At 44.0% G+C, this 20,263-nt stretch overlaps 1 protein-coding gene across 7 annotated transcripts in view; it reads left to right on the top strand.

Annotated features, from left to right (window-relative positions):
- Nucleotides 1-20,263, top strand: part of SNX29 (sorting nexin 29) — a 229,999-nt gene that overhangs the window by 110,860 nt on the left and 98,876 nt on the right. For all 7 annotated transcript variants that reach the window (XM_083474289.1, XM_083474291.1, XM_083474292.1 and 4 more), the window contains 2 exons: nt 9,641-9,696; nt 10,120-10,201. In XM_083474289.1, coding sequence (XP_083330415.1) covers nt 9,641-9,696; nt 10,120-10,201 — 138 coding nt within the window. The remainder of the gene's footprint in view (nt 1-9,640; nt 9,697-10,119; nt 10,202-20,263) is intronic.

Here is a 20,263-nt window from a genome sequence, read left to right on the forward strand (position 1 = left end):
TCTCAGCAAGGGCAGGAAAGGGGGAGGTGGAAAAATTAAAATAGCAGTGAGACACGTGGGTGTGGGAGGCTTTGATAACCACAGACAGCTTTCTCTTTCTAGGAATTTTTTCTGTCTTCTCACTGGGGAACACAAATATATTTCGCTGGTGTTAATCTGGCGAGTGTGGCAGCAAAATCTATTGAGCTGCCAGTTTTATTTACATCCGTAAGAATGCAAATGCCCTGTATGCAAAGGAGACTGGGCAGCTGTGCTCATTCTTCTACAGTGAGTAATCTACAACACATCCGCAGTGATTAGAGTTCACAAAATTAGATTCCAAAATGCAGTCCATCCTACTTTGGCTAACACAAAACTTGAGATGGTCTGATCTGGTTTTGAGAAAAGGAAGAATATCAAAACTCGAATGGCCCAAGGCAAGCAAGAAATTGAAAACTGCCACAGGCAACTAATACGGTTGCTTTAAAAAGCAAAGGTAATCAGGTTGGTCCATAAGGGGTAGCGGGGCAGCCCTTCAAAAAATCCATAGCTGGGCAATATTTTTATTGGAAACAACCAGCATATCATAGGATATTGGCAATCTTCCTTGTTCTCCAGAACTCTTCATCAGGCACAACTTGGTAACTGTAGGACCAGGTCTTCAGCCTCTGCTCCAATACAGAGATTGTAGACAGAACAAATCTTTGGTTGTTGTTGTTTAGTTGTGTCCGACTCTTTGTGACCCCATGGACCAGAGCACGCCAGGCACTCCTGTCTTCCACTGCCTCCCGCAGTTTGTTCAAACGTCTAGAACACTGTCCAACCATCTTGTCCTCTGTCGTCCCCTTCTCCTTGTGCCCTCAATTTTTCCCAACATCAGGGTCTTTCCCAGGGAGTCTTCTCTTCTCATGAGGTGGCCAAAGTATTGGAGTCTCAGCTTCAGGATCTGTCCTTCCAGTGAGCACTCAGGGCTGATTTCCTTCAGAATGGATAGGTTTGATCTTCTTGCAGTCTTTGCTTTGCTTTGCTTTGGTCAAGAGTCTCCTCCAGCGCCCTAATTCAAAAGTATCAATTCTTTGGTGATCAGCCTTCTTTATGGTCCAGCTCTCACCTCCACACATCACTACTGGGAAAACCATAGCTTTAACTACACAGACTCTTTGGTAGGTGCTGCAGTTGTGAAGTTTGCTCATGCAAGATGTAGTGATGGCCACCAACCTGGGTGGTTTTAGAAAAGTATTGGGCAAATCTATGGCGGATTTAGGCTATCAGTGGCTATTTTCCACTGCCATTGTTAGAGGCAGTATGTCTCTGAATGATCATTGCTGGGGATTTTAAGGATTGAGAAGGCTACAGAGCTCAGGTCCTGCCTGCTGGCTTCCCATAGGCATCTGTTTGGCCATTGTGAGAACAGGATGCTGGAATAGACGAGGAGTTGCCCTTACCCAGCAAGGCTCTTTGGGGAGTCTAAGGCCACACACCTATCTGAAGAAGTGTGCATGCACCCGAAAGCTTATACAGTGGTACCTCAGGTTACATACGCTTCAGGTTACATACGCTTCAGGTTACAGACTCCTCTGACCCAGAAATACCGTATTTTTCGCCCTATAGGACGCACTTTTCCCCCTCCAAAAATGAAGGGGAAATCTGGGTGCGTCCTATGGGGTGAATGCAGGCTTTTGCTGAAGCTTGGAGAGCGAGAGGGGTCGGTGCGCACTGACCCCTCTCGCTCTCCAGGCTTCAGGAAGACATCCGCAGCTTAGGCAGCCCTGTGGGAGGTCCCGCAGGGCTGTCTAGGCTGCGGATAGCAGCTTGCTTCCCGGAGCGTCGGCCGCCCTGAAAGCAGAGTGCCCGGCGCTTCGGGAACACATCCGCAGCCTAGGCAGTCCTGCGGGAGGTCCCGCAGGGATGTCTAGGCTGCGGATAGCAGCCTGCTGCCCAGCGTGAGGGGCGCCATGAAGCAGAGCGCCCCCCGCGCCGGGCAGACATCCGCAGCATGGGGAGCCCTGCAGGAGTTCCCCGCAGGGCTCCCCACGCTGTGGATAGCAGCCTGCCGCCCAGCGTGAGGGGCACCCTGAAGCAGAGCGCCCCTTGCGCCCGGCAGACATCCGCAGCGTGGGGAGCCCTGCAGGAGTTCCCCGCAAGGCTCCCCATGCTGCGGATAGCAGCCTGCCGCCCAGCGCGAGGGGCGCCCTGAAGCAGAGCGCCCCCCGCGCCCGGCAGACATCCGCAGCATGGGGAGCCTTGCAGGAGTTCCCCGCAGGGCTCCCCACGCTGCGGATAGCAGCCTGCCGCCCAGCGTGAGGGGCGCCCTGAAGCAGAGCGCCCCTCGCGCCGGGCAGACATGGGCCAGCCCCACAAGCTCGGAGGACAGCAGGGAGGCGCAGCGCCGCCATCCCGCTGTTCCTCGACCTGGTTCGGTTTCCCCGACCTGCTTTTGTGGGGGAAATAGAGGGGGGGAAAATCCTTTATTTCCCCCCCAAAAAATTAGGTGCGTCCTATGGGACGGAGCGTCCTATGGGACGAAAAATACGGTAGTACCTCGGGTTAAGAACTTTGCTTCAGGATGAGAACATAAATCGTGCTCTGGCGGTGCAGCAGCAGCAGGAGACCCCATTAGCTAAAGTGGTACCTCAGGTTAAGAACAGTTTCAGGTTAAGTACGGACCTCTGGAACAAATTAAGTACTTAACCCGAGGTACCACTGTAACTAGAAAATGGGTAGGCAAACTAAGGCCTGGGGGCCGGATCTGGCCCAATCGCCTTCTAAATCTGGCCCGCGGACGGTCTGGGAATCAGCGTGTTTTTACATGAGTAGAATGTGTCCTTTTATTTTAAATGCATCTCTGGGCTATTTGTGGGGCATGCGAATTCGTTCATTTCCCCTCAAAAAATATATTCCGGCCCCCCACAGAGTCTGAGGGACAGTGGACCGGCCCCCTGCTGAAAAGGTTTAAGGACCTCTGACCTAGAATAAACTTAGTTGGTCTCTAAGGTGCTACTGGACTATTTTTTATTTTGGCCACACACCTAGGTTTCCAAAATGAAGAAGCAACAGTTGCTAGACTGGAGAGTGGTGTCACCTGGGGAGAGGAGGAGATGGTTTGAGGAAAGTGGCAAGGGTCCAGCAGATTCATGGGGTTTCATAAACAGTGTGCAAAATGGAAGCACTCCTACAGAATGGAACAGCAGGATAAAGAGGGTCTTAGGAAAGCCACCTGTAAAAATAGGTAACCTTGGCCATGCCAGAGCTTAACTTTGAAGGGTATTCTTTATTCACTCATTAATTTTGTGGAAAATGCATTTTTAAAGAAATGGGTCCCCCACTGGCATAGAAAAATATAGTAGTGGTAAATTTTCCGTTACAGAAAACGCTCAGCGCTATATGGACGCTGTCTTCCTTCCTTCATCTTCATTGCCATCATCTGTGTTAAGAAATGGGACATTTCTGCCTGATTTCTTGATGTAGTTGCAAACTGATCTCCCACCATTTGGTAGGTTTGTAAATTTAGTCAGAATGTCTTCAAGAGGAGAACTAGTGTTTGTGGGGGGGTGGTGGATATCATTATAAATAAGATTATGATGGATGACAAGGAGACGGTGTCCTTTGCAACAGACTCCTGTCCTTTTGAAGCCATATAAAATAATTAGGTGGCAGAATTCTTTATTATGTGCTTCACAAATACATTGGCATGGAGTAGAGTTTAATTGCGGTACTGCTAACTATAAATTTTGGAACGAAATCTTAAGGGCAAGTCAAACTTAGTGGTACATCCAGTGGTGGATTTTGTAAGTAGAATAGCTCTGTTTAATTTTAGTCTAGCTGAACATTGAGCATCAATTTTGCTTACCGAGTGTACTTTGACCCTCAGCCTTGCTTGTGAAATATCATTTCTTGACTGTCAGTAAGTAGGGAAACCTAGACTGCAGGTAAAACAAACAAATTGTGCGATCAGGATAAATTCGGCAAATGCAGTCCGTTTGCTATGCAGGTTGCTTAGCTACTTCTCACAAAATGTCATCCTTTCTAACAGCGCTGGAAATAATATAATCATTAATAAATGCAAGGTATAGAAATTATTATTAAATGTGCAACATTATTATTATTATTATTATTATTATTATTATTATCATCATCATCATTATTATTATTGGCCACCTTTCAGGATACAAATCCTTCTAAAGTGGCATACAAGTAAAATCAAAATACACGAATAAACATGATCTACATATAAGTAGCCATCAGGATCCTTCCTACTGGGCAGCTGGTGGTAGATGGCATGTTGGGGGTGGAAGGGAGGTAGGGGACAAGTGGCTGGAGTAGGAAGAGGGATTTTGAGTCTGTGTTCCCTTGCCTTCTGTTCTCTCTGCTTAGTGTGGTCATTATATAAACCAGGGGTCACAACCCCCCCTTTTTTAGGGCTGTGGGCATGTTTTGGTTTTTGAGCAAGTGTCATGGATACCGTCTTCTCTGGTCACTTCTCTGCCGGTCCCCTAAATTAGCCCCCCCAAAAAAAAGCTAGAAGAAGAGAGTATTCGAGTGTGCATAAACAGGTACAGGTTTTGCCTTGCATCCAGTGGAATTAATCTGAGCTTTGAAGAGACCGTAGATATGAAAGAGGAAGCGTGAAAGAGCGTTGGACTTCCAACTTCCTCCTTCAGCTCTTTGCCCTTTTCAAGGGAGGGCCAAGGGTTCCCCATACCTGGGACACAAGGACCTGTCTCAGGACCAAGCTAGATAATACCTTAGTATATTTCTGTGCCATTTAATGCAAGCAATTTCATTTCACATAAATTGCCAGCGGGAGCCCTCTGACCCAGCATGGGACCCCCTACTATTGGTTGGGGGCGAGGGGGCCTGTAATCCTTAGTCTCCCACAGTGGTCCCAATTGGGAACTTATCACCGACATTTGCAATTTTGCTTAGGGGGGGAAAGACCCTCTGTTGAAGCAAATGAGAATTTCCCTCCAACGCAAACAGCGTATAATACACGGACCCATTTAGGCCAGTACTGTCTACTTCAGTGATGGCCAAACTTGGCCCTCCAGCTGTTTTGGGACTACAATTCCCATCATCCCTGACCACTGGTCCTGTTAGCTAGGGATGATGGGTGTTGTAGTCCCAAAACATCACTGGTCTACTTTGACTGCTGGTCGTTCTTGAGGGCCTTGGTCTAACTCTGCGGCTTCATTCTATATGTGTAGTTGCCAGTGATAGGTCTGTTACCTGTTTGTGCACTTAAAGCATGTGCTCTGATGCTCTCCATTTCCCCCCTCCCCCCCCGTTGCAAAATGTCTTTTCAGCATCAGATGATAAATGCCGAAAGTCTCCAGCTGAAATAATGTTGTTTAATCACTTCATTCCTCCTAGTCATCGAAGTACCCTTAGCTTCAAATGCATTTTTAAAGATGTCCAGCTTTGGAGAAATGTGGAATAATAAGCACTCTCCATCAATACAACATATTTAAGCTATTCATAGCTGAAGGGAAGGGAATGTAAAGTGTTAGATTCCCTCTGTCCCTTTATATTCATCATGGAGTCAAGCAACTAGATATTAAAAAATCTGGTTCAGTTTCCAGGTCGTGCTAGAGCTGTAAATATAGAAAAGCCGTAATATAAATGAAAAGTACTAGGAACACTCTTTTATGAAGGGGGGGGGCATAGCAGTTTTGCTATCTATCTAGTGTGGTTTTGCCTCCTCTTAGCATATTTGTACTCACTTTTTCTACCCAGACTTTCTTTTTGAAAGACCAACTCTAAACTAAATGCCTGCGTTTAATACTGCCTCCGAATTCCTAGGCCATAATGATATGAAGTGTTTGTGAGTTATTCTGCATCAGCTGGTGCAAAATGAAGGGAATATATTGAAATGTGTATGCAAGATGTATTTCTGTTGTAAGTAACCTGGTACTTAATTGCTGCTGATTAATCACCCTTCAAGAAAATTGAGTATAATTTGCTGCAAAGAGGTCTTTAAGTGATTTCTGTGCAACAGTTGCAGGGAAACTTTTGGACCATTCAGAACTAGTGCTAAGCTTAAAGACACATACGGATCTTTCCCTTTCCTAGGTAGAGAACGGAGCTTGTTCTTCCTCCCAGTGAGCCTCACTCCCTTTTCTTTCAACTTTTTTCTTCTTCTGCTTCTCCACTTTCTGTGTTGTTGTTTTTAAAATTATTCTGTCCCCTGCTGGACCACAATGGTGTTGTAAGACACGAATCAATGGCAGAGAGGTACAGTGGTTAGAATTTCAGAACTAGGACTTGGGAGACCATGGTTCAGATTCCCCCTCAGCCACGATTCTGACTGACCCGAGTGACAGTTAAAACTTTTTCAGAATCGTCACTGTTAAAAACATTCTTAAAGCAGTTACACTTAAAAGCTTTCTCTCACCAACATTGTCAGATACAGTGTCTTTCAGCCATCAAGTGCCTATCTAATGTTTTCAATTTCCACTTGGAAGTCAATACAGTGGTACCTTGGCTTAAGAACAGTCCTGTTTATGAATGATTTGGTTTACGAACTCTGCAAAACCGGAAGTAGTGTTCCGGTTTGCGAATCTTACCTTGGTCTACAAACAGAAACTGAATGGTGGAAGGGCACCGGCAGTGGGAGGTCTCATTAGAGAAAGTGCGCCTCGTTTTAAGAACGGATTCGGTTTAATAACGGACCTCAGAAACGGATTAAGTTCGTAAACAGAGGTACCACTGTAATGAAGGAGACAGATGCACCTCGCCATGGTTGGCATCTCACTAATGTTGCCATTAATTTGATTTTGAATTGATTTTAAAATGAATTGATTTTAGAATGCTGTGTTACTTTTTATTGTTGTTAGCCGCTCTGAGCCTGGCTTCGGTTGGGGAGGATGGGATATAAATAAAAAAATATTATTATTATTATATGGGGAACTTCCACTGAGAAGCTTCTATCATGATGGGTCAATAGCATCTTAGCTGCTCCCAGAGGTGGCATCATCAATTGAGGCCTCACCTGCCAGTTGTAGGGGCCGAGAGGGTTAATATTGGAGGTTTCCTCTTTTAAAAGCTGCGTAGTAACATTTGCATCATCTTCCAAGAAAACAGGATAGCTTTGGCAATGGAGTGGCTAAGTGGGAGAGAGGTGATGTCCCCAGTTTGTGTGGGGCCTTGGAGAGGTATGAACAGTCTATATGGCTTTAGGTAAGCTGCCATCCATCAGCCCCAGGGCTCCTTCCCAGCCAGTCTGCATTAGGAAGTTAATGACTTGCCTTTGTAAGTATTCATAGGGCAAGGTTTCCCAAACTTGGGTCTCCAGCTGTTGTTGGACTAGAACTCTCATCATCCCTAGATAGCAGGACCAGTGGTCAGAGATGATGGGAACTGTAGTCCAAAAACAGCTGGAGACCCAAGTTTGGGAAAGCCTTCTTAGGGTGTGTTCTCTGAATACTGTTCAACATGCTGTATGAATGCTGGTTTATAATAATAAATAACTGGTAAAATATTATGAACAATACCTTTATAATCTTATAGCAAATGGGTGTTGATCAGTAGATTGTTGTTCAGCGCTGTTCATCTGCATCACTGCAGTTTTTCAAGGCAGAAATTTTGTTCATTGTGATTTTTGGCCCCTTTCCATGGTTGCCGCACAACACAGAGGAAAATATGTACATCTAAAATCACATTGCATTAGCATAATGACTTAGGCTTCCTCCAGAACTCTTGCAAATGACTTCCTCATTGAAGTCAGGAAAGGTGCGTTGAAAGTGAGTCTGTATGCGCAGTGAAGATCTTACCGTGAGTTATTTCTCCCTGTTGTTCCTTTGTGATTGCTGCTACTTACGAATGTACCCCTGCGGGGCTGAAATTGAGGTACAATAATGGGAATCGGGACGTTAGTTTTCAATGGCTGACTTTAATGTCCAATTGCATCTGCAGCAGATGTGCTAGGGGTCTCGGTTGACGATGATGATCCCATCTGGTGTTTCTGCCACCAAGCCCACGCTGAATTAATCAGCAAATAGTATATTACCATTCAGCCTTAATATTAGACCCGTTCTTCCTGGAGAAGCTACACCACACACACACACACCCCTGATGTAGGTTCAGTCACATCTGATACTGCCTAGTAGCACACTTTCTGGATGGGTTGGTAGTGCTGTTTTTCATGCACTTGCCACAGGACATCAGTGGCAGAAATCCCAGAGAGCTGGGGATAGGTTTTTAAAATCATGCCCCCCACCCCATTTTAAGGTCAGCTGCAGTGATCATTCAGTTTGCAACTTAAGGGTTAATGTTTAAGCCAACCAGCCAAGAGAGAGATGGGTGGAGGTGTTGCTTAGTAACCGGTCAGAGGGGCATGATGTTCAGGGAGGGAATACTCTACCCTCATTGGCTGTTGAGTTCTGAGGGAGTTTTCTTCTGCGTTTAGTTGTATATATCTTCCTGAAATGAACAAGGCCTGACCTAAGAAAGACACAACCCCTCTGTTAAGTGTATGTAAAATTTCAGTCTTGGCCACAGTAGCCATCCCCATTACATGTCATCCATGGGGGCTTAGTGGAGGGTCAGATTGGACCACAAGGAAGGGGGCGGGAATGTTAGACAACTTGCTGTGGAAGATTGTGTTCTTAGAGCTGCATTAGCGCCAATCACAATTATCTAAATGTCTCTTGCAAAGGTTAGATGCTTCATGAATAATTCCTTCAGCTCCCTAACCTGAAACTCCTCTAGGTAAAATAATCAGCAACTTTTGATGGCAGAGATAATGGGGGCATAATTACATCAGAAGGTACTGCATTTTAAAGGACACCGATTTAAAGGTCGCCTGGTGCTAGAGTTACTGATGTCCAAAATGCAGCGGTGTGGTGCTTGCTTTGAAGGTTATTATTGTGCGTGCTAAAAAATCTAGGCACTTTCTTTTTAAAAAAATAATAATCTGATGCTAAAAATCAGAAGGATAATTAAGCATCAAATCATATAGAATATGGTGCTTATTTCTTAGGTAACTGTGGTTGGAATTTGTCAGAAGAGTTAATGAGATGTGAGGATGTGTCTCCCGAATTGGCATCCCACGAGAGGAATCTCTCCCCCCCCCCAAGTATACAAATTTAAATTGTTTTATCAAAACCCAATTTCTTTAATCAGGTAACATCACTAGTGCAAATGTGTTAATTGAGGTTCTTCAGAAAGCTTTCTCCTTGCAGGAAAAGAAAGAAAGACACTGAGTTAAAAGGCTACCCAGTCAGGAAGACAGATTGCAGTGAACCCCGTCTAGTGATAAAACAGATGTGAGACCTTTAAGACCATGTGATTTATTAGTTTTATTTTTTTATGTTTGTATCCTCTGGGTGATGTACATGGAGTTCTTCCAGTTTATTTTCACAACAGCCCTGTCCAGTGATAGGTTAGGTAAGAGGTGAGAAACTTTATTTCAGCATCTGTCTTCCATTATATATATAAAGTTTAAAGTGGTATGAGAATATACACATAACATACAAAATTCCAGAAGTGTTACCCAGACTTCTGTTCTGCTAGGGACCACTGGGGTGGAAAGTGACATTCCTCCTATTGCTTTTAGATATTCGTTTTTGGAAATGTCCAGTCCCATATCTCTGCGCTTTGAGTCAACCAGATAGGCAATACCGTTGCTTAAACACAATTTAATCCCCTCTTCTTTCAACTGCAGGTTCCTGGAGATCTGAGCCAAACATCTGAGGACCAGAGCTTGTCCGATTTTGAAATGTAAGTTGGTAGAAGGTTTGAGACTTGATCTGACCTCTTTGCAGTGGCTCTGAGGGAAGAAATAATGAAATAGTGAATCAAATTCTTATATGTGAGGATATCCTCGGTTTGCAGTATAACTAATGCACAATTTATTTGCAATATTATCCCACGTATCCCTTTTGAGGGGGCAGGTTGGCAAATAATATAACCACCCACTAGGCCCTGCTTACAGCTTATTATAGGTGTGGGGGAACCTCTGGCCTTCCGGACATTTCTGGACTACAACTCCCATCATCCCTGTCTGTCATACCGGCTGGAACTGATGGGTGTTTGAGTCCCAACAGCACCTGGAGAACCACAGGCTCCCCACTTCTGGTTTACTACATTGTGCCTTGTTTCAGGATTGCACATACAGAGAGCTTTGTGGCTCTTTTTCCTCAGATCTAATCGAGCTCTTATAAACGTCTGGATCCCCTCAGTCTTTCTGCGTGGGAAAGCAGCCAACGCGTTTCATGTCTACCAGGTAAGTTTCATGACTTTTAAGGGATCTCTCTCTTTTTTTTAGGGAGGTGGTGGATTCCACTGAACTCTTCCAAGTATTTTACTAAAGTGTCTTCAGTCATTCACAGGCCTGGTAATAGCTGAAATGTCTCAGCTTTGATTTACGTTGATATGGTTCTTTGGTTATGTAGAGTGCAGTTGTATGCCAGTATGTAAGAAAGTTGTGATGCTTTAATGTCATTAATAAGTGTGTTACATTTGGAACAGCAAAATGTCTTGCTTGGGGTGGAGTTCTAAATGCATGCGAAGATTAATTAAAGTGTGACGGATTGCAACAGAGATCCTGGCTTTCTTCTCATGCTCTGATTTGACGTTTTAAATATTCTTCTTCATAATAATTTCTTAGGTCCTATTAATGTGTAAGATTTGTTTCTTTGATGTGTAGCTAACAGCAAGTGACTGTAGTACAATGGACATTTATCTAATGCCATTGATAAATGTACCGTTACCAATGAATATACTTGGGAGTACATTTGGCTTCTTAACTTTCTGCTTGTTCTGCCTCTTCTTAAGCCATTTCCTCTTCTCCTTTGATGTTGCAGCACAAATGGGCAACCCTGAGACCTAGACAGCTAAGGGAGATTGTGGAATTTGAAGGGGGAGTAGAATTCAGAAGTCCCACAAGTAACTTTTGCAAAATTAAACTGCTACGCATTTAAGCCAAAAGCAATGAACTTTCTAGTAAAGCTTTGATTGTTTGTATATAAATAGATTCCAATTCTGAGCTTATACCCCACAGGTTGGTTTGTAGGAAAATTGTTGAGAGTCTTTGTGGACCGTCTATTTTTTCTATCTGCTGCAGCAATTATAATTTGCTGTGCTGTATGATTGCTACTTCTGTTGTTTCTTTTCCTTTATTGTGTTTTGGTGTATTACAAATTTGAATTCCACAGAGCAGAATTCAGAATTGAATTCCATAGAATTCTGTAGAATTCATATTGCAAGTGTTCTTTAGACACACCATGGACCACCTGAAGGAAGCCTGCAAACCACAGACCATAGTTCGGGAACCCCTGATCTAAATGATCTTACAGATCTGAATATGGGGTGGGTGGTCTTTATGGTTGCTTGGTCCTGAGTTGTTCAGGGCTTTGAACATGGCCTAGTAGCTAGTGCAGTTCTCTCAGCTCGGGTGTCACTTGTGTGCAGCCAAGTTGCTCCACTCAACAAGATTGGTGTCATGGAATGCTTGGATGCAGAGGAATGGTGGGAGGCCCCAGCTGGGGAATTTCCAGGGGGAAAAGACTCAGAGCCTGGGGATTGGTGGTGGGATGGTGATGAGTGGTCAGAAGGTGAAGATGGACCAGACTGGGAGGAGGAGGTGTCAGAAGCTGAAGAGATCCTTACTTTTCTATCCAAAGCCACTGAATCTGGTGAAAGGGGAGGGCCTCTGCACTCAGCTTCCATCTCCTCCTCACCATCTGCCTCAGCCTGCGAACTAGACCTGAACCTGATGGCATCTCGGAATAGCTGGAGCCAGTGTGGTATAGTGGTTAGGAGGGGTAGACTCGTAATCTGGTGAACCGAGTTCGTGTCTCCGCTCCTCCACATGCAGCTGCTGGGTGACCTTGGGCCAGTCACACTTCTCTGAAGTCTCTCAGCCCCACTCACCTCACAGAGTGTTTGTTGTGGGGGAGGTAGGGAAAGGAGAATGTTATCTGCTTTGAGACTCCTTCGGGTAGTGATAAAGCCAGATATCAAATCCAAACTCTAGCTGGCATAGAATTTTGAAGCTCTCTTATTTATTCACTACATTTATATCCCACCCTTCCTCCCAATGGAGCCTCCCAAATGGGCTTCTGGCATTTTATAATTTAAAAAAACTGTGGTTAGGGTATAAACTGCCTAGTTTTGTAGATTTTTAAAAAATGCTATTTATGGTCGTGCTTAAGCAATCCGGTTGGGAGCCGTTCCCTTATCTGCTTTTTCTTTCTCCAAAATTATTATTTCCAAAAGGAATGATCTCACGTGTGTGTGTACACACGAGAGGGAGGGAGAGAGAGAGAGAGAGAGAGAGAGAGAGACTGAGAGAGAGAGAGTCATTGCATTGGTGCCTGGTTCAAAATTCAAACAATGGATAGCAAGTATTCTGTGCGTAAAAATCCTGAACTGTTCTCACCTCTGTTTTACATAATCATAAATGCTCGGTGAGAAATGCTAAAAATAAGTCCCAATTGTAATGTGTCTGAGGGGGAAAAAACCCTGTCCAAATTGGTCCCTAGTGCTTTCCAAAAGGAGTGATGTATTAATAGTACTACCTAAGGAATTCTTTTTCCTTTTCTTTAATACAGGTTCTTTCTTGAGAAATTATTTCTATGGATATAGAAAGAGTCGTACGAAGTATTTCCTTGAGTTAGAAACTAGGTTTTCCCACAACTGTTCTTTTGTAACCTTACTTTGTGTCCCATTATATCTACAGTCGTCCTTCGCAAGTTGAACGCCTTGCGAGACGAACGTTTTGGCTCCCGGATGCTGCAAACCTGGAAGTGTTTGTTCTGGTTTGTGAATGTTCTTTGGAACCTGAACACCCATTGCGGCTTCTGCAGCTTCCAATTGGCTGCAGGAGCTTCCTTCAGCCAATCAGAGGCTGTGCCTTGGTTCCCAAACGTTTTGGAAGTCAAACAGACTTCCGGAACGGATTCTGTTCATCTGTAGTAGGTTTGGAATGCTGTACATCAGGGGCAGCCAACATGGTGCTGTCTAGATGTTGAGGGACTGTAGCTCCCATCAGTGTTAGAAACTGCGGTATGGAAGCTAGGAGCTAAATGGCGCAACAATGGAATGTCTAGGTGCACTTTTTTAATAAGAAGAATACAAAGCTGCAAACGAATGAACTGCAGCTAAAATATTATGTTCATTTTTCACATGGTCTAGTCTTTCCCCTGCCCACCCCCCTCATACTCTTCAGAGGGTCTCTTCTCCAGTCTTCAGAGAGTAGCTGGAAGTGGGGAAACAGAAAAAGGTCCTCCTTTCCTTCCACTCTGCAGTTTTAAACTGAAGTCTTAAGTGCAGTACTGCGCCCAGAGCTCAGAAACTGCTCTCGCTAATTAAATTCCCTGTCGCAAAAAGCGCCTAGAACAATGGGAGTTTCGAACCCTGGCTCGCATTATGCAACATGAAGAAAAACAGATGAAGAGGAAAACAAGCAGCTTGAAGGGAGACAAGGTGGGAGGGGAGGAGTCAAATGGAAGCTGATGGAGTTAGTCCCATTGTCCCTTCTCCCCATCTGTTGTGGCCCAGGTGGAATGGCTGCTGCCCTGCAGAACTATAGCATTACAGGCCGCTGAGTAGGAAAGTGGTGCGAAAATGACTTGCAGACTTTCCCCATTTTGCCAAGCCACGAGGTAGATCCGTGCAGACCACCCACCAGAAAAAGCTTGAGTAGAACTTCTAAATCTTGTCTGTATGAACACATTGGAAACAAACATTCATACAAACGTATCAAAATAATTGATGCAAAAGGAAGCACTGCTTTCGCTGTAAAGCTCTTCTTGTTACTGTTCAAAGTTAAGAGAGAGAGAGAGAGAGAGATTATCTCCAACATACAAGTCAGACAAAGACACTAATCCCAGGGTGTATAAGCAGTTATTATTTCGGTAGCACTTCCTATTAAAAGGTGACAGTAATCTTATCGTAGTTGAGATTTAGAATGCTGCATACCATGCTACCAGGAAAAATCCATCTTGTAGGATGAACGCCTCTTTCTGCTCTGCAGAGCGCCTTGCGCATTCATCACAATAAATAATAACGTGTGGAAAAGTCTCCCCAAACACCAGTCTCTTTTGTCTTTTTTTTTTTTTTGCAATGTATTTTATTTTGTTGGTGTTTTCGTAGGCAAAGCATATGTGCCAGCGTATAATATTGCATCACAGTTACCTCCCTTTTTACTGTGCAAAATCCCATTAAGTGCGCGTGTCTTGCCAAGCTGCCATCTTTGGGTCGCTGCAAAGAAAAATGCTTCTTCCTCCGTTTCATGTACAGGCCCATGAATCAGCGTTTGGAAAGTTCACTTTAAAAGGGAATTGTTTCCAGTTCCAGTTCATCTCATCCCCTCCCCCAAATAAGGAATCAATTTCAGTTCCAATTTCGCCCCCTCCAAAAAAAAGGAAGTCGTTCTGTTCTAATTCAATTCACAATTCATTCACAAGGGCCTCAGCATATATATTTTTCGCCTTTCAGAATTTTACAAGCTGCTCTTCTAAAGTATAATGGGAAGACAACAAAGGCATCAAAACACACAATGTAATGTGAACAATTGTTTTGTTTATTCCCCCCCCCCCCCAATTATAACCTTTAGGCTTAAGCAGCAGCTCCACTTTTCAGATAGGTAAAAATGGTAAATGTAGTAACCACAATCAAATAAAGCAGTTAAGTGCAACGAAACCTCTCCCTCTCTGTGTGTTTCTAAGCTGCCTGCCCTATTTTTCACCCCTCTACCCACCCTGGAATTGACAGTGTTTGTGGGGTTTGTGTTAGAGCTTTGGCACCCCACAGAAAAGCTATGTGAATTTTGGGGGGGAAGGAATGGCTAAGTTTTATTTGTCTCTAACCTCTAGATGGTGATAGTTACTAGCAACCTATTTGTGTTCCTGCAGCAACAAAATGATTCTTGTGGACACGTCTGTGATTCTCGTCTGTCCCATTTGCTTCTGACTCAGGTTTTTACCTCCTCCACAAATCTCTTTCGCAGACGCCACAGTAAATCTAATAGTCCCCTACGGTGGGCAGCTGTTGGCATATCAAACATTGATAAATAATCGGGAATATAAACCCTGTCAGAAAGATGATTCGAGGGATGTTTGTTTACACAGTAATTGCAGCAGTAGAGCTGTATGAGTATGGTAGTCCTTTTCTTTTTTCTTTTTACAAAATTCTTTTACAACCCAAAATGCTATTGTTGGAAAGAGAGTAACCACCAGTCTGGATGCAAGTTTATCTGATCAGCGCAGTGGCTGGCTTAAATCTACATATTTGAATGTAGGAACCAGAGAGACATTATTGTACAAACATTAATATCAGTTCTCAGAATGAGCAATTGCATATGTATTTATCAAGGATGTGGAAAAGGCACTTGGACTGGTTTGGGTGACTACCTGAGCTCTGGACACTTGTCCCTGCTGGCTGAAAAAATCCAACAGGGAGGAGACAGCTGTCTGGGCCAGGGACATGCCTCTTTACAAGAGTGGCTGGTTCTTGCCAGTTTGAAGGACAGTTTGACAAGTTTGCAGTTTAAGAAACCACCCCTAGATTCTGAATATCTTAAGTACAGTAATTACCATCCAGTTGCCAACCTCCCTTTTTTGGGGGGGGTGTGTTAAGGTTCTTATGGGACGCGGGTGGCGCTGTGGGTTAAACCACAGAGCCTAGGACTTGCTGATCAGAAGGTCGGCGGTTTGAATCCCCATGACTGGGTGAGCTCCTGTTGCTTGGTCCCTGCTCCTGCCCACCTAGCAGTTCGAAAGCAAGTCCAAGTGCAAGTAGAAAAATAGGTACTTCTCCAGCGGGAAGGTGAACGGCGTTTCCGTGTGCTGCTCTGGTTCGCCAGAAGCGGCTTAGTCATGCTGACCACATGACCAGGAAGCTGTCTGCGGACAAATGCCGGCTCCCTTGGCCAATAAAGCGAAATGAGCGCCGCAACCCCAGAGTCGGCGATGACTGGACCTAATGGTCAGGGGTCCCTTTACCTTTACCTTTAAGATTCTTAAGCGGTGGTCACTGACCAGATCCAGGTGTTCTTGCAAGAGACTGGTTTTCTAGACCCATTTTCAATTGGGGTTTTGGCCTGGCTTTGGACCTAGTCACCTTATATCAGGGTTCAGCAAACTTTTTCAGCAGGGGACCGGTCCTCTGTCCCTCAGACCTTGTGCGGGGCCGGACTATATTTTGAAAAAGAAAAAGAAATGAACAAATTCCTATGCCCCACAAATAATCCAGAGATGCATTTTAAATAGAAGGACACATTCTACTCATGTAAAAACACGCTGATTCCCGGACTGTCTGTGGGCCGGATTTAGAAGGCGATTGGGCCAGATCCGGCCCCTGGGCCTTAGTTTGCCTACCCATGCCTTATATGATGACCTCTTTTGGGAGAAAGACAGGGACAATGTGTTCCTGTTAATCCTCTTTGACCTTTTGGTGGCTTTCAATACCATCAACCACTGCATCCTCGAGAGGCTATCCGAGTTGCGGGTGGGCAGCACTGCTTTGCAGTGGTTCCAGTCCTATTTGGATGGCTGTCTTCCGCTTGGGGAGTGTTTTTCGGCACTATGGGACCTTCTCCTATGAGGGAGGTACAGAGGGTGGCAGCATTAAAACATATTTTTTCAGTGCTGGCTCCCCAACTGCTGAATGCTATCAGCAGCGAGATGCGCCTGGCACAATCATGATCAGCTTTTAGGCACTAGGCAAAAGATGTGCCTGTTCAACGCAGGCATTTGGCTCTTAATTGAGGTCTTGTGGTGTGATGATTCTGGACACAGAGGATTCTGGCTAGAGGATGGGGCTGATAATGCCAAGGTTGCATCTTTGATCCCCGCATGGGACAGCTGAATGAATATTCCTGCATTCCAAGAGTTGGACTAGAAAATCCTCAGGGTCTCTTCTGACTATATGATTCTATGACTCCATAGCCACCCTGTATTGGTGTTTATCTTTTAGCTGGGTTGGGTAGGGTGTGCCCTTTTTATGTTATTGCAGGTGCTTTTAATCAGCAATGCTCTTTAACCTCTTTGGTGTATTTTAAATGTTGCATTACGTATGCTTTTTATCATTGCTAAATCTCTTTGAGACATTTTATGTGGTAAGTGACAAATGATAATACAGTGGTACCTCTGGTTGCGAACGGGATCCGTTCTGGAGGGCCGTTCGCAACCTGCAAAGAACGCAACCTGCGTCTGCACATCTTTGCACGCACAGGTCGTGATTCGCCACTTCTGCGCATGCACGTGATGTCATTTTGCACGTCTGCGCATGCGCGAGCAGTGAAACCCGGAAGTAACCCTTTCCGGTACTTCTGGATCGCCGCAGGATGCAAATTGAAAATGCTCAACCTGAAGCAAATGTAACATGAGGTATAACTATAGTCAGTACTAATGTTAGATAGTGGTCCCCTTTGCATATTGACCTAGCAGCACTGTTTGTTGAAAAATGAAGGCTTTCCCTTTCCTTTTCTGATACAATTATAAATAAAATTTTAAAATCAAAGACAAAAATGGAGGCTAAAAAGAATCTCTCCTCAACTTAAGCACCCCCCATTAAGAACAATTACATCTAATTCTTATAATAGCTATGGCATAGTGCAACTCTAATATCTTTGTACTTAGGTTGTATTACAGTGGATAGTAACATCTGTTTTGCATTTTTGCAAAAGGTGCCTAAGGCCACTTTGATTCTGGGAAAGCGGAAAGATGCCATCCGTGTATAATAGAACTGTTAATTTCTTGTCCATGAGGCTAACTGCAAAAAAGCAACTCCCTTGCAGCTTTTTAACCACATAATTAACATATAAATTAAATAACGGAGGATTGAGAATAAAACCCTATCAAATGCATGGAGAGGCAAAAGGAGAATCAGTTAACAAATCATTTGGGCCCATTCCGACTTTTAGTTCTGTTTTTGAGCATAAATCCTTGTGTATGAGATCTTTACTCATCGTATGCAGAACAGAGGATGGATCCGCAAACACTTAATTTAAAAAGGTACTTTGGTGATGCATGGATCGCTTTTAGCATATTCCTGCATAAAACCAAAAGAATGATCGATTGTAGATTACTCCTCTAGTAGAACCTGCTTCCTCTCCTAATAGGTTATTAGCACCAGCCCACTCTTCAAGTCAATTTAGAACAAAATGGGCACAAATATTTTGTTACTACATTGATTTAAACACACAATGAGTGTAGTTATGTCAGAGCCACCAATGCCTAGATTCACCATCCTCCTGTTCTGATATATTTCTCCTATACAAATGCTTGCTGTAATGGAAAAATAGTGCCAGAATAACCCAAGCATTAAAATAAAGACCCGTAATCAAAATATTCAATAAAACAAACAATAGTAAGATTATTTATAGTTGTCCCCCCTCATCCCAATGGATTGCAAGATGTGTGCAAAGTACAAAGATGTACAATTGCATGAAAAACACAATAAATATAAAACCCTTTTAAAGAACAGGCGCAACTGAAACAACTGCTAAAACCTTCAAAGCAGGCTATCCACCTTAAACCAGCTAACACACACTAAAACCCTTAGACGTTTGGGCAAACCGGTAAGTCTTCAGTGGGCACCGGGGATGACAGAAATGTTGCCACTGCACCAAGCATCCGTCTGAGGCAGGCATAGGCAAACTCGGTCCTCCAGATGTTTTGGGACTACAACTCCCATCATCCCTGACCACTGGTCCTGTTAGCTAGGGATGATGGGAGTTGTGGTCCTAAAACATGTGGAGGGCCAAGTTTGCCTATGCCTGGTCTAAGGGGAAGGCATTCCAGAAACAGGACCCCATCGCAAAGAAGGCTTTTTCTCCCATTGAAACATAGCACAACCCATCAGAAGATGGACTATCAAGAAGAGGCTCCTCTCCTCCACAGCTCTTAAGACCAAGGCAGGGAGGGATGGTCCTTCAAGGATATGCATCCCAAGCCATTTAGGGCTTCATAGGTAAGCAAGCATCAGCGTGTTGTGATTGGCCCAGAAGCAAATAGGCAGCCAGTGTGATTCCTTCAGAATCGATGTGACCTGAATCCATCCAGCTGTAACAGATAATTTTCTGGCAGCCATCTCCAAGGGAAGCCCCATGTACATCACAGTTCCAACACAATCGGACAGGCAGGAGATTATCAGACTGTGTGTCATCATAGCCAGGCTGTCTCTGAGTGGTATGATTGTGGTTGGAGTCCGTCCTCAAAAAAAGACACCTCCCACCACTATAAGCCATTTGCCACTCATTTTGCTAGCGCTTCTGCTTACAGTTCCAAGCCTTGTTTTACCCATGTATATTACTTTTAATCATCTTTTATTATCATTTTTTAAAAAAATGCTCAGAAATTGCTATGCATGCAATCTGTATGCTATTGTTAAAATATGGCTTTGTTGAAATGAATGTTTATTCTTTATAATTAATCCTGTATCTCTGCCAAAGTAATGAGAGGGAGACAGAGAGCTACTCACATCTCAACTGACACGGTCCATTGTTCCATTTGTTCTTCCTTAGTCCCAAATGATTACTACAGATTTTTTTTGTTATTATTTTTTAAAAAAACCAGATCGTTTTCAAAGAGCTCATAAATGCAGCCTCGCAGCTGTGTCAAAATGTAAATTGCATCTGGTTTTTTTTTGGTGCTGCTTTTAGAGAGTTCACCTTGGGTTTTTTTTCTGCCGCTGCAGTCAAAATCTGTGTTCTTTGGGGAAAATCAGAAGATGCATCTGCTTCCTTTATTTGGCCATGCTCTGTTGTATTTATTTTTGGCGTTCCAATCACTTCATAAAAGAAGAATCCTAATTGGATTGTGTCGTGTTATCTTTGTGAGGGGAAAGGAAGAGCAAATTAGATGGGCAGGCTTTCCTTTCGACTGGTATTTGATGTCAGAAAGGAGCTTTTTCCCACCTCAGATTGACTAGAGACCCTAGAGATTTTATCTCTCCACACTCCCAGCCCTCTAGCTACCTATATGTAGGTAGTAAAGGTGCCAGAAACTTCTTTCTCTCCCACAACTCCCCCCTAAGCATGTGCAGTTTTTCTGAAAAAAAGAGTAGAGTGCATGAAAAGTAATTGAATAAAAGAACTCTGGTGATGGGACTGTTGTTTAAATCCATCCAATGAAGGGAAGCCCACCAACTTTTCATAGGGAAGGTTCCAGGCCAGACAGCAAGCTTTTTAATAGCCCCTTTTTTGGGGGGGGGGATGAAAGAATTCCTATGCCCTTCAGATAACCCAGAGATGCATTTTAGATAAAAGGACACATTCTACTCATGGAAAAACACACTGATTCCTGGACCATCCATCGGCCAGATTTAGAGGGCGATTGGG

The sequence above is a fragment of the Podarcis liolepis genome (genome assembly GCF_965112155.1).
Source record: "Podarcis liolepis genome assembly, chromosome: 14".
Taxonomy (NCBI): Eukaryota; Metazoa; Chordata; class Lepidosauria; order Squamata; family Lacertidae; genus Podarcis; species Podarcis liolepis.